Here is a 15000-nt window from a genome sequence, read left to right as displayed (position 1 = left end):
GGTGGGCCACCACAAATAAGTCAATGTATGGGAAACACTGTAATTGATTGTGTGCCACTGAATTGTGCGTGCTTGCAGGGTGGTGTGTGTTTCAGTCTGCGGATGATGGACCAGGTGTTGGACCTGCACCCAGAGGACTTTGACGTGACAGTGGAGCCAGGTGTGACGCGGAAAGGCCTCAACTCTTACCTGCGAGACACAGGCCTGTGGTTCCCTGTGGGTAAGAAACGCCTGAACCTAAATGTGGCCAGAGGAACACTGCACCTAAATATGAGGAAAACTGCATGACCATTTCAATATGATCTGGAGATGACCACTATGGCATTTAGAAATCTGAACAGAGCTCTCAGACCTGATCACCTAAACCTGGTTGAAGCTGGTTGTACTTCATGAGTAAACAAAGCCACCAGTATTGTGTTTTTGAAATGTACAGTATATTTATATTTATGCATTAATATTTTGAACATCAGTGTTTGATCTTTTTCAGGTTTGGTTGCATCACTTTCTTATAAAATATATATATATACTGTATATATATCATGACATGATTCAGACACCAACATGGAACACAGACACTTGGTTTAGTTTATATTCAGAGTAGGAGACAACTTGACAATGACAGGTGATGGGTGTTGGAAGTTGATTGTGGAAGCAATTCCAAAGACTTTCTAATAACGAGACACAGCACTCAAAGAATCCTCCATAGAAATGTATGGGTTTAGTTCGTAATGCCAATATGGCTGTTGTCTACCCCACCCCTTCCTGTAATTTAAGTAACCAACTGCATTTGTATTCTTTTTTGCCTTATTTGGGGGGATATATATATATGTCGTTCAATTCAAATTTTAACACGGATTCGTCTGATGTACTTGTTATGTCAATATGACCTCCCTTACATAATGCCTGCCCATTCATTTGAATAGGAAAATAGCTTCCCAATAACTTCCCGAAACGCATTAACAAGATGGCTGCTAAGTGGGGGGATTTGCCTATAAGGACTTTGTCAATACCCTGATGTTAAATGTGCCTGTGTCCACAGACCCTGGAGCAGACGCATCGCTCTGCGGTATGGCCGCCACCAGTGCATCCGGCACCAACGCTGTCCGTTACGGAACCATGCGGGAGAACGTTCTTAACCTTGAGGTGGTTCTGGCTGATGGCACCATCATCCACACAGCGGGGAAGGGCCGCCGCGCCAGGTGCTCCTCCACGCGTGCACCGTATCTGCTCTCCTGCGGCTGCAGCGCACACACCACATATGGGCCCAAGCGCCCACGGGGACCTGGGTCGAATAAAAAAAAAAAATCAGATTAATATCACGAATTGGTTGCACAAAGGAAAGAGTGTTTTATCTAAGAACAGGCATTACAGTACAACGGAAGCAGAGTTGTGGGTGTTTCGGGTCGGACCAGCTAGCCTGTAAGTGAAGTCCATCTCCCTCCCTCCTTCCTTAGGAAGACGTCTGCCGGGTACAACCTGACTAACCTGTTCGTTGGTTCGGAGGGCACTCTGGGCGTGCTGACCAAAGCCACGCTGCGACTGTACGGGGTTCCTGAGGGCGTCGCCGCCGCTGTCTGCTCCTTCCCATCCGTCCAGGCTGCCGTGGACACCACCGTACAGGTCTTGCAGGCCGGAGTGCCCATCGCACGCATCGGTGAGACCCTGGCACAAACGGAGACACACTCACACACATCTCGTCTGGCGGTGTTTGGGAAGCATTTGCGATGGACTCTGTGTCTGTGTTAGGTATTTAGATTACAGTATATTAGATTAGATGTCATTTTTATTTATTGTCACTGCACAAGTAACATGTCAGTACAACGACATACAGTTTTACATATACTGTAGCCAGAAGTGCATATAGCAGATGTAGTGCTGGGGCAGTGTGTACAGATTTATATAAATTAGGGAGATGTTTGGAAAGACTTTGTGAGATGGACTCTTTGTAGGCATGTTGACAGTTTGCATATTGTTGTTTAGTTTAATACACAGACTGTTGTTTTTTCTGTGATATTTCTTGTATAAAAAAAAACTATTCAGATATTCTCTTGTTCATCAAGAGAAAAATCTGTTTGCAGATTTGTAGATTGTTCGGTGATGTCTCCTGTGTGTTAATGACGTCCCTTGACGTGTGCCTGCAGAATTTCTGGATGATGTGATGATTGATGCGTGTAACCGCTACAACTCCCTGGCCTATCCTGTGGCGCCCACCCTCTTCCTGGAATTCCATGGCAGCGCCAGGAGCCTGGATGAGCAGGTCTCTATCACAGGTGTGTGAGTGTGCCTGTGTCTCTCTCTCTCTGTGTGTGTGTGTGTGTTTGTTGTTTTGCGTTGTGTTTATACATCTCAGTGTGTCTATCACTGTGCTCATCACTGACTAAATTATGACTGAATGTTTGTGTGCGTCAATATACAGTATGGATGTGTAATGTATTGTATGTGTGCATGTTAGGGCTGCACAGTTACAGTAGGACTTCACAATCATAATCGCAATATGAACCAATGCAATTACCTCATCGCAAAAAGCTACAAATAATTGTGCAATTTGTGTCACATATCTGACTTTTATATTCATTTCATCCTCCTTGACTATGCCACTTCTGATTGGAGAGTGTGCGTAGTGCGTGAGGGGGCACAGACATTCTGATTGGTGAGCATCACAGTTGGTCAGGAGTGCTGTACTTTTTGTGCAGCGGGCATGCTCACCAATCTGGAGTGGCACAAATTATCTCGCAATATCTGTCAGGAAAATTGCAATTAGATATTTTCCCCAAATCGTGCAGCCCTAATGCATGTTGATGTGTGTATGACCTTTGAGGGATTTATCAGTGAGTTATGTTTGAAAAGTGTATCGCTTGCAGAATACTTGTATATTTTATTTGCACAATGTTTGTATATTTCTCTTCCATACTACATACAGTATATGTGTATTTATGTGTGTGTATTTATGTGTGTGTATTTGTGTGTGTGTGTGTGTGTGTGTGTGTGAAAGAGAGAAAGTTTGTAAGACATGCGCGACGCGTGTGTTGTGGAGGACATGTATGTTTATATGACATGTCTGCGTGTGTCGTGGAGGACATGTATGTTTATATGACATGTCTGCGTGTGTCGTGGAGGACATGTATGTTTATACTGTATGACATGTCTACGTGTGTCGTGGAGGACATGTATGTTTATATGACATGTCTGCGTGTGTCGTGGAGGACATGTATGTTTATATGACATGTCTGCGTGTGTCGTGGAGGACATGCGTGTTTATATGACATGTCTGCGTGTGTCGTGGAGGACATGTATGTTTATATGACATGTCTGCATGTGTCGTGGAGGACATGTATGTTTTTATGACATGTCTGCGTGTGTCGTGTTTCTCCCAGAGGAGTTAGCGAAGGACAGCGGAGGCTCCGACTTCTCGTGGGCGGACGATGAGGCAAAGCGTGCCCGCCTGTGGAAGGCCAGACACGACGCCTGGTATGCCGCACTGGCACTCCGACCCGGCTGCAAGGTGAGTGGTGCCAAACCAACTACCGTCATCACTAGCCCAGTAGCCAATCACAACGCACGGTGCAGCTCAATCAGTAGCAGCTGTGCGCTAACTCAGTCCTCTGAAGTAATGCCTGCCCTGGCCACAAAGCTGTACATACTGTACCGCAAGTGTATACAAATTTCCCTATTTGTGTGTGTGTGTGTGTGTGTGTGTGTGTGTGTGTGTGTGTGTGTGTGTTTGATTCTGCAGGCCTACGCCACAGATGTTTGTGTTCCTCTCTCCCGCTTGCCTGAGGTCGTTGTAGAGACTAAGGAAGACCTGATCCAAAATGGCCTCACAGGTCTGCTTGGTCTACCTCTTCCTCCTCCTTGTATTCACCTCCAAGATGTCACAGGAGAAAATGTCTCCGAATGGAAGACAGAGGAGGGAACAGTTACTGCAAGCGTTTTATTTATTTATGCTGAGGAATCTCGAGAGACTTGCACTTCATATGCAATCTGGGTTTAACTCTGTCAACAAACATTAAGCACTGTGAGATCCCGGGGGGGGTTGTATAGCAGTGGCGGCCGGTGGTTAAAAAAATAACGGAGGAAGGAATGTCCGCTTGATTGGTGTTATGTGAATATGTGAATAGATGTAGGCCACCTACCCCGACACATTTATAGCAGCAGTACTATGTAGCATTTTAACTGGCAATGTTGTGCAATAAGTCACTTTGGATAATAGTGCTAAATTAATAAATGTAAATGTAAAGAAATGTAAATTTAGGTCAGGGAAGATATGTAGGTCTAGTTATGAAATACTGTTTTCCAGATGTGCAAAATTATGAAAAGTCTGGAGGTTTTGCTCAATGTAATACATTTGCAGAAAAGTCTTTAACACTAAAAATAGACACTTGTTTTATAAAACAATGTAACTATTTACCATTAAAAAAAATAGACCTTAAATGTGGTTATTTGTAACATGCTATTGTTTTTAAAGCCAAATCGCTATAATTTAAAGACAGGTTGTAAGCTGAGTGAATTTATACTCAAAAGGCAAATGTTACTGAAGACGTCATTACAGGAATGCGTCATGGTCTGAAACATTCATTAACAATGTTACCATCCAAAGATACAGTTAGTAACAATAACATATTAACAACAAGAACATTATTTAACAATTGTTTAGTTAAGGCATAACTTGGATGATTATAGCAACGCATAACTATCCAAAAATGTTTTAGCCTATCACCAAATGAACTGTCCACGTTTGTGACAGCCTACAGCTGCTGGCCTATGTTTTCTGTGCTAACGTTACCAGTTAGCCATTTGTCATACTATGTAGCATTCAGCAGCCTACACTAGCCTTACAATCTTTTTTTGAATTAGGAATTTTTGGAACTGGTCTTCCTGATTTGATCCTAACCTTCGCACTGTATTTGAATGTATAAAAGATGGATATTGTCCTGATTCCATTGTACTGTTTATTTCACGAGCAAAAAACAAGCTTTCCGTTCAACACAAGATTCTTAGCTGTATGACTGCAAATAACGTTCTTGCACCGTTGCCGCTAAAAACAGCACCCCCTATCGCAATTGAAAATTACTGTACGGAGGAGCTTCCTCCTTTGGCCATTGAAAACGACTTGATTCACGAGCCGCTGGGGTCAGAGCCGTTTATAATGGACTTCAATGAGGGGCTTGAGGAGAAAGCTCCTCCATACAGTAATTTTCAATTGCGATAGGGGGTGCTGTTGGCATTTTGACCTAGGGGAACGATTTTGTTCATTCAAAGTGTTAAAAATAGTAATATTAACAGTAATTTATCAGATTAGTAATTCACTTTATATATTTTTTATTTTTCTCTGAAATTTTAGTGAGGGTGTTCCTCCCTTTCCTCAATGAAGGAGCCTCCTCTGGTGTATAGTCTCACAGAACACACACCACCATCACTCCTATAGCTATAGCTTCTCTTTTTGGTCTAAGGTTGTTGTAGTTGTTGTTCTTGAAGGAGAACTAATAGCCTAATAGCCTAATACATGAAAAAATAGTAATCATTTTGTAATGAGGGAGTTGTATAACATCAAGTTCATGAAATGTATTGAGGTCAATTTTGAGAGATGTTTTTTATATAGATACCAGGCAATCTTTCTACCAGCACTATCTGTGTTCCGGAATGCTTTGCCTCAATGCTGGAGAATTCTATCACCTGTAATGAAGTCACTGACACTTTGACGAGCGATGAAGGGTGTTAGTTTGACTGATCCAGAGGCCCTGCTGTGCTCCACAGGACCCATAGCAGGACATGTGGGAGACGGGAACTTCCACTGTCTGATGGTCCTGGACCCCAATGACCCAGAAGAGGTGCTCAAAGTTCACCAGTTCACAGAGAGACTGGCCAGGTAAGCCTGCATACACCTTTCCTCAACCCTACACATACTGACCAAGACATGGCTAGATCACCTGCATACAACCGAACAACGGAAATGTCTATTTATACAGTACATCTGCATACACCACACTCAGGGCTTGCTAGAATCTGCATATAGACCCTTTCAACAATAAAAACAAAAACAATGCTTGAACGTTCTATTTGGTTCCTAATCTACTTCCTCTGCATCAGAGCCATATTAACGTTTTTCATGTGACGTATTCTAGGTTCTATAGCTTTGTTTACATCCACCTGGTAGGCAAGTGATAAGTTCAACCCATTGAACATCGTTGTCTGCAGCTGCCTCTCAGTAGGCTACATCTCTGTATTTCAGCAATGTCAACATTTCAGGCATCAATAAAGGTGATGATGAAACGTTATCCCATTGTTCAATATTTGCTAGCCTGTCACAGGAACGTTATTTCGCTAAAATCGCCCTGATTTGGTGCATTGATCTGTATCGATAACTTTATGGGAGAACCTGCATGTAGCCTATGGTAGCTTAACTTTTTTTCTCTGTTCAAAACTCGGTTTACACGAAGACGATAGACTTTCTTAGAAGCTGTGAAATTTGGCCAGAAAGGAACATGTCTTCCCTCTGAAAGTTGACACAAAATCAAACAATATTTGATCATTTAACTTGAACTGAACAGCGACAGGTTTTGGTAGGCAGTAGACTCAGCAGACGTTAAAACGGTAGCCTACATAGCCATGCAGCGTCAGTCAGCATCATGTAACATTATGTTGTTAGTCATGAATCCTGTAACGTATAACATAACAGCGATAAAAGATAATAAAGATAAAGGTAAAGAGAATTCATAAAATGCTTATTTCTTACATGACTGAAGCAGTAGCCTAGGTTCAACAGTGGTGTTTGAGGTTGCTGTGTTAAGTTTTGTGTGATCGCTAAACATAGGATCAAATCAGTTTATTTTGACAGACGGGAGTTAGCCTAACTGACCTGTAGGCTATAGCACATAAGCCCATTCTGTTTTCATTTATTAGCATTTGTTGTGATTTATATAATCAAATGACACTCATGATAACGTGAAATAGGACAGGAGATAGGTGATTGATGTCCACAAGCACGAATTTCACGAGACAAATTAGAACAAACTGTAAAAAAAAAAAATCTTGCCATGTTTAAAATGCTGCACTTTTTCCCTTCATAGCCTATCTCTGGCAATTCATTTTTGGATGACTGTAGATAGTTGTATTTTAGCCTACGTCTTCGTAGACAGTAGGCTACACCATTAGGCCATCTTGAGAATAAAAGACTTCACAGCTGCTAATGATCATCCTCCACAACCACGAGGATGGGTAGGCTAAACGGTCGTTCGTGGCCTTTTTGCTTCTTATTGTAAAACCAACTGTTAGGGCATACACAAGTGGTCGGCATCCCGGTCAATATTTGATATTAAAATTTCAATTTTGAAGCTATTTGTAACTATGTGTAGCCTATGCAACCCGACTGTTGTAGGCTTGCCTACCACTCTCTGCAGTGCCTTGCCTACCATTCTTGCCTACCACTCTAGTTGTAAACAAACGGTCACATGACATTATGACCTAGGTGCAAAACCTTAATAGACCCTTTCAAGAGAGTTCCATTATCAGCATCATAGTTGGCCCCACAAGACTTCCTTTTTAACATTCCATTATGTTATCTTAATGCAGAGGAAGTAGATTGGGGCCCAAATAGAACGTTCAAGCATTGTTTTTGTTTTTATTGTTGAAAGGGTCTATTCACCTTATTCCGCGCGCAAACATGGGGGCGCTAGCTTTGCCCACATTGTCTCCGAACTTCCGATTGAGCAGTACATCCATTGCGATACATTGAGCTCTATCGAGATTACTGGCATCATATATTATGAGTCATCCTAAAGTTAGGAACGTTTATTTAGGATTTTGGTGACTTAAGACATTTCTGTTATACAGCTTTCCTATCTGAAGTTAGGAAAAAACTGACTTTGGAGCGGCTGTTCTGTAAGTTAGCCTCTCTATCCTCTTCTGCCATGTTATCCCAACGTAGCTAGCCGACCGGAAGTTTAAAGACAACGTGAATTTTAAAAAATGGGCCGGGCTGAATAAGGTGAATAGATCTATCTATACACGGGTTTCCCGTTTACCAACAAAACTAGATGCGCGCGCAGCCGTGAGGCAGAAGACGCTTGGTGGCCGTCCACAACGTTATAAACTTAACCTAAATAGTCGGCTGCTGTAAGCTACAATCGGATTTTTTTGTATACCCCTGTTGTCTCAATGATAATAACATCTCGTTTCAGACTATATTTCAAAGTTTGACGTTCATTTGGGTTATTAATATAACATCGTATTTTGTCATTTTTGGCGAAGACATGCATTCCGATAGGGATATTGAACATATTTAACATTCTCTAACCATCGTGATTTCGAATTGGTGCAGTTTTCAGCACAAAAACTAATTTTATTCTTTTGCTCTTTTGCATTGCTCTATGCTGTTCTATGGTGCTTTCTGCCTCTTGGTTGCGCACGCATGTTTTCGTGACGTTCCATAGAAATCCATGTATAAGGCTCTGCTCTGCATTAAGATAACATTATGGAATGTTAAAACGGAAGCCTTGTGGGGCCAACTATGATGCCGATAATGGAACTCTCTTGAAAGGGTCTATTCTTAATCACCTTCAGTTTCACTGTTTTGCATATTGTTCTGCGTTGTAACATATAAAAAAAACTACTGAAGTATAAAACATCACCACAGCTTTGTTAGTTAACTTCCTTATGTAGAAGCATACGAGTTCCTTCCATATCATAACACCTGCTACACATACAGTATGGCTCATATGATGTTATTTCCAAATCATCACGCCCGTAGTTTGCTACACATATCGGCTATACTTATATGAAGTTCTTTCCAAATCTTCACACCCGTAGTTTGCTACACATATCGGCTATATGAAGTTCTTTCCAAATCATCACACCCGTAGTTTGCTACACATATCGGCTATACATATATGAAGTTCTTTCCAAATCTTCACACCCGTAGTTTGCTACACATATCGGCTATACTTATATGAAGTTCTTTCCAAATCATCACACCCGTAGTTTGCTACACATATCGGCTATACATTTATTACAATCTTCCTTCACATCTTCATCCTTCTGATTCCCTTGGGACACCTCTGTACAGGAAAGCTGTACAGCTAAATTCAATAAAATCCTTGAATTCTTGAATTGAATAAAACAGCTGACTAGTGATTATGCCAGCAAACTCATTCACCCTGTCCTGTGGCCTCCAGCTCTCTAGTAATTGCAGTTGCACAGAACGGAAGGAGTAACCTTAAATTTGGGTTCCATCTCCTAATTAAATCCGCCCAGACTGCTCATTTCTATTAAGCAAGGCTTTCAAGGCCGCCAGGCGTCTGCCTTATAATACAAAGCGAATTAAGTTTTTCCCTGCCTATTGCAAGTGATGTTGCTTCCAAGATATGAATTGTGTTTTTGTTCACCTTGTGAGACAACTTGCAGGATAGTTAAAACACTCATGGAAAGTATTGAGATGACACTCATTGGAAAGTATTGAGATGTGTGTGTCAGTCTATGGAATTCTTTTGCATTGCTTTACACAAATTAGTATAGCCAGTATGTGACTATATCTATTCAAATGGATATACACTCTGTGTGTGTGTGTGTGTGTGTGTGTGTGTCTGTCTGTCTGTCTGTGTTTGTGTCTGTCTGTCTGTCTGTCTGTCTGTCTGTCTGTCTGTCTGTCTGTCTGTGTGTGTGTGTGTGTGTGTGTGTGTGTGTATAGACGGGCTCTGGCTGTGGATGGCACGTGCACTGGTGAGCACGGTGTGGGCCTGGGGAAACGCACCCTGCTGAGGGAGGAGGTTGGCCCTCTGGCTCTGGAGGTCATGCAGGGACTCAAGGCCACACTGGACCCCAAAAACCTCATGAATCCTGGGAAGGTTCTATAAACACCACCACCATCTCCACCACCACTACCCATGTGTGCTACACCTGTTGCTGCTGTTGCTGCTGTGGCTGTGACTGCCGGCCCTCTCAGCCACCGTAGAGATGCCAGCCTGCAGTTGTCTCTTCTCACCACCAGGGGGCATGTGGGAGTTTGGAACGAGCAGGAGCATGATAAGCTGTGTGTGACAGGCCTCTCGGAGGACTGATTGTCTCATGGTTGAGCTCCAAGGAGTACTCTGATTGACCTGAATTGGCCCTTTCCCCTTGTTCTTGAAGCACTTATGATTATTTCTAAATTGTACATTGTCATAATCATGAAACAAAGTTCATTTATTAATTTTAGCCAGTTGCCAAGCACAAAATCAGGAGCTGCATGTGTATGTTCAGTACATTTCTTTTCTTCTTTTCTTCAGCAATTGAAGGACTTTCACCTGTCCAGATTTTCAAATTACTGTGAAATCTCACCCTGCTTGATGTGTATGTATACATATGTATTCAATGTGTATTTATGTATTCAACATTGATGTGTATCAATGGTTGGATTGAATTTTCATAGAAAACCAGCTTGAAGAGTCCAGCTGTGGGCAGCTCTATGGATGAGGCTGTTTTGCTTTAGTTATGTGATCAAACCTCGTTTCCGTCCTCCTCATAGGAAGTTTTAATCCTTGGATTTCTGTCCAGTAATAAAAATGAAAAATGTTCAGTTTTCCCTTTTTTTTTCATTCTAGAGATAGCTTACATGAGTAATCTCATATCATATTGGATATATAAAGCTTGCTTTAGACATTGGTTTCAGTTGAGATGTGCTAAAATTGAGGTGTTTCAATCAACACAACTGGTGTGAGACACAACCATGTCCTCAATCAGCTTTCCCACACAGGGAGATTCAGACAGCCGCTAAAGTCTCACAAGTCCAGAAGTGATGCAAGTTTCCCAAGACCTTTGTGTAGCAACCACCATGGTAACAGTGGAGAGTGTTTACTGAATCATGGTTGTTGCACCACAAGAGACTTAGAAACTAGAGACCAGATACTCTGTCACAGGAAAAGGCTGTACAGTCAGCAGCACTGCCTCATATTAGCCACAGGACTGGCTCTGTGCACTGGACTGTCTGTGATGACATACTGCCTGAGGCGATTGTGTACTAAGCACCACTCTGACCAGTCCAGCAGCAAGATATTAGCCTCAGACAGACTTCACCTACACTACTGTCCCAGGCACTAGGGGCAGGATATACAGTATAAGTTTAGTCGCTACTCACTAGCGCTCTAAAATGAATGCTAACGCTACAGTAGGTTGTGGAAGTATGAATCTGTGAAGTCCCCTCGATGTCTCTGGTGGCCTGCTGCCTGTGACCGAAAATAGACTTCAACTGTTTTTAGATGAGATGGGCTTTTGCCCATTAAGCACTTACATTGTTAGCTCCCTTTTAGCACATGAGGCTGCTGCTGCTGGGACTCCTCACATTTGTCGCATTTCTAAACACAGCAAGAGACAAGATCCAAACAACAGAGGGACCACCTTGACTGTAAAAATATGCATGGATACACACAGACACACGCACACACACTCAAACACATGCACACACAGCGAGAGAGTTGTTCTTCAGTCTTTTTTTTTTATTATTACTGTGTCTGTCATTTTCATTTAGGACTCCTTCCACAGACTGTACATGGAGATCTCACGGGTACATTTACTCCCTAACACAAGCGTCCAATCACAGCCTTGGAAGAAAAAAAAACAAACATAAATAAAAAATAAAACAAAGTAACATACAAACATGACAGATAGAAGGGGAGGAGCATGGGAGGAGGGTGTGGAGACTTTAAACTCCACCCACTCACCAGGTCCTCACACATATTCTTTTTTTATTCTCAGTCTTTTATTTGAGCAAATGTTTGTGTGCGTCTGTGTGTGTATGTGTATGTGTGTGTGTGTGTGTGTGTTTATGGGGGATTGTCCAGGTTTTTCCACCAAAAGACAGAGGAGCCTTTCATTCTCATCTCCTGCACAAGAACCTCTTCTGACTATGGCTGTGTCTCTGTATGTGTGTGTGTGTGTGTGTGTATGTCTGTGTTTGTGTGTGTTTTTGTTACACCAGTATTTCTGCAGACAACAGCACACGGTTGAGATTCATCGAGTCCAGAGAAAGAGCTGCTTGTCTCTCAGTGTTACTGTCACAGTAACATCACCTCATCAGTTTTTCCATCCACTCATTATAACCCCACACAAACAATTCCTTGCAGGTATTTCTGTCTGTCACACACACTCACATACACACACACGCACGCACACACACACATACACAGCACACATCGCACTGTAGGCCTTTACAGAGAGAAAATATGATGGCCAGTGTCTCGCAAGTCTCAGAACTCCTGGTAGGTGAAAGAAGTATTCAACCATGAGGAGAAACACACACACACACACCTCAGTTACACAGCAGGAATACACACCCATATCTACATCACAGTTACACAACTGAAGCACACACACACGCACACACACATAACTGTCCCACACACAAACACCAATCAGTCACACATGAGGCATGCGGACCGTAAACATTTAGACATGTTCTATGATTTATCCCTAAAGTCTGGAGCTACACGCTCATAGGGCAACTCCCACTACCACTCAGCCACACACACACACACACATGGGGAGTCTATACTGAGATGTTTACTGCCCCTAAAACATGTAGGAGCTGACATCAAAACATCTCAGACAGCAACAAACCCCAGCCAATACACACACACACACACACACTGCTTGTGGTGGGGAATGGGGCAAAGTGATGCCCAATGCGTTGTATCTGTGGGTGGGGCAACAAGGGATTTTTGGGGCTGACAATGCAGTTGATAGTATTTACTCTAATTATTTTTATTATTATTATTATTATTATAATTATCATTATTATTATCATCATCATTATTATTATTATTATCATGTGGTGTATTTTGCAATGAATCCTTTGGAAGAAGGCTGATCTGTCAGTGGATAGAGTGATTGTTTTCTTCTCTTCTCTTCTCTCGTCATCTTTTGTTGTCATTTGGTTCTCAGTTCAGTGTCCGGGGATATCCGGGGGGTGGGGGGTGTTCAGGAGGCAACCTGACGGTAGAGACAGACACACAGAGACAAGCAAGGAGACGCGGACAGAGGAAGAGAGACGCCCCCAAAAAGGAGGCATTGAATGAGAGACACATAGATGGAGAGAAGACAGAGGGAGAAGGATACAGACAGTCAGATGCACACACACACACACAAACGCCAACACGCGCGCGCAACACACACACACACATATAGGCAGAGGTGAAAACAGGAAGTGACACATAGATGTGAGAAGACAAAGAAAGATGCAAAAGAAAAAAAAAGACTCATATCAGGGTTACATTTTTCCACTAAATTCATCACTATGACTACACGCATAATTAACTGAAGTAACCATTAGAAACTCACAAATCCTTTTTAAACAGTAACAACAACTGGAATGTGTGGCTGGTTTGACAGTAGTGACAGTGTGCACATCCCCTCCAGTGAGGTGCAAAGGGTCTGGACACAACTTAAGCTTATTTAGAACATTCTAGAGCTTATTTAAAGCTTATTTAGAACAGTCTAGAGCTTATTTAGAGCATTCTAGCTTATTCAAGGCTTATTTAGAACATTCTAAAAGAATGAGGTGCCCGCACTCTGCTATTTCCCCATATGTTTATTGTTCTGCAATGTTTTGACCCTACTGGGTCTTCCTCTGGCTTCCTTTTGCCTGAGGAAGACCGAGCAGGCTCGAAACGTTGCAGCACAATTATACGTATGGTTGGTTTGACAGAACATAAATACAACTCTAATACAACACTTTTTTCCAGTTTAAGATTAAATCCTGCCAAGCCTTCATGTACTTCAGACTTCTTTTCATGTAGCATCACCAAAGATATAACATATTGTCTGCATATGAAGAGCTGGTGTCTCAGTGTTTAACAGCTTTCAGGAAATAGTGCTATTAATTGCGAGTAATTAACAGGTGCTATGCTATGTGCACGGCCACAGTGTATGCAGTGTTGTGTGTGTTGGGTGTGAGGTGTGTTAGCATGGGGTTTTCTGTGTGTTGGTGCTAAGGGTGTCGGCGTGTTGTTTTCTGTCTTCCCACCTTAGCCTGCAGCAGCTCGACTAGACGGCAAGTCAGTCAGTCAGATGGATGCTCTGGACAGGACCGGTTGATTTCAAACCAGGAGTCTATACAGCTGAGAATCAGAAGGAGTCATTTAGAGTCTATACAGCTGAGAATCAGAAGGAGTCATTTAGAGTCCATACAACTTAGACTCAAAATGAGTAATTTAGAGTCCATACAACTTAGACTCAAAATGAGTCATTTAGAGTCTATACAATTGAGACTCAGAGGGAGTTATTTAGAGTCTATACAGCTGAGATTCAAAAGGAGTCATTTACAGTCTATACAATTTGACTCAAAATGAGTAATTTACGTAGAGTCCATACAGCTAAAAATCAGGAGTCATTTAGAGTCTATACAACTTAGACTCAAAATGAGTCATTTAGAGTCTATACAACTGAGAATCAGAAGGTCTGATTTAGAGTCTAAAGGAGGCATTTAGGAGGCATTTAGTCTATACAACATATAAACTATTTTAAAGTCTGTACTAGTGAGAATCAAGACTTATTCAGGGTCTCTACTAGTGAGAATCAGAGGGACCCATTTAGTCTACTTTATACTAGTAAGAATCAGAGTCTATCTATTAGAGTCTATGCACCAAAAGAATAGGAATCAGCACATACTATAACAGAGACACAGATCTAACCTTTTATGGTAGATGCAGAGGCAGGGAAGTCTAGCAATGGTATCTCCCTGCTGCAACTCCTCCAGACAGATCACACACTCTCCAGAATCACGTGCCAGCACGTCATCTAACACACACACACACACACACACACACAACCATAACCAAACCAGGGAAGAATAGGTAAATGACAGTTAATCTGTGGTGTTTTGTGTTTTGTGTGATTGTTTAGTGAAAAGATTATAGAGTAGTGTGTGTGTCTATGTTTGTGTGTGTGTGTGTGTGTGTGTGTGTGTGTGTGTGTGTATGCCTGTGTGTGTGTGTGTGTGTGTGTGTGTGTGTGTGACAGTCTGTGTGTGTGTGT

General features: G+C 42.1%; 2 protein-coding genes across 4 annotated transcripts in view; one reads left to right on the top strand and one right to left on the bottom strand.

Annotated features, from left to right (window-relative positions):
• Window positions 1–10554, top strand: part of ldhd (lactate dehydrogenase D) — a 13391-nt gene extending 2837 nt beyond the window's left edge. Inside the window, exons 4-11 of the mRNA XM_042111418.1 lie at window positions 79–220; window positions 1040–1199; window positions 1455–1654; window positions 2142–2270; window positions 3375–3502; window positions 3734–3824; window positions 5755–5866; window positions 9683–10554. Of these exons, the coding sequence (XP_041967352.1) occupies window positions 79–220; window positions 1040–1199; window positions 1455–1654; window positions 2142–2270; window positions 3375–3502; window positions 3734–3824; window positions 5755–5866; window positions 9683–9848 (1128 nt within the window). The 3' untranslated portion in view covers window positions 9849–10554. The remainder of the gene's footprint in view (window positions 1–78; window positions 221–1039; window positions 1200–1454; window positions 1655–2141; window positions 2271–3374; window positions 3503–3733; window positions 3825–5754; window positions 5867–9682) is intronic.
• An 890-nt stretch (window positions 10555–11444) lies between these two features.
• Window positions 11445–15000, bottom strand: part of znrf1 (zinc and ring finger 1) — a 27929-nt gene continuing 24373 nt past the window's right edge. The window contains exons 3-6 of one of the 3 annotated variants that reach the window (XR_006035257.1): window positions 14658–14763; window positions 13991–14084; window positions 12598–12957; window positions 12263–12276 (exon numbers count right to left, since the gene is read on the bottom strand). Coding sequence is in view for 2 of the 3 variants with exons in the window: in XM_042111443.1 (XP_041967377.1) it covers window positions 14027–14084; window positions 14658–14763 (164 nt within the window). In the remaining variant the exon portion in view is untranslated. Of the gene's footprint in view, window positions 12958–13990; window positions 14085–14305; window positions 14409–14657; window positions 14764–15000 lie in introns of those variants that run through there. The other 2 variants (XM_042111443.1, XM_042111444.1) reach the window with 2 other exon arrangements.

The sequence above is a fragment of the Alosa sapidissima genome, chromosome 11 (assembly GCF_018492685.1).
Source record: "Alosa sapidissima isolate fAloSap1 chromosome 11, fAloSap1.pri, whole genome shotgun sequence".
NCBI lineage: Eukaryota > Metazoa > Chordata > Actinopteri > Clupeiformes > Clupeidae > Alosa > Alosa sapidissima.
The sequence above is the reverse complement of the archived record's forward strand: the minus strand, read 5'-3'. Positions and strand labels throughout refer to the sequence as shown.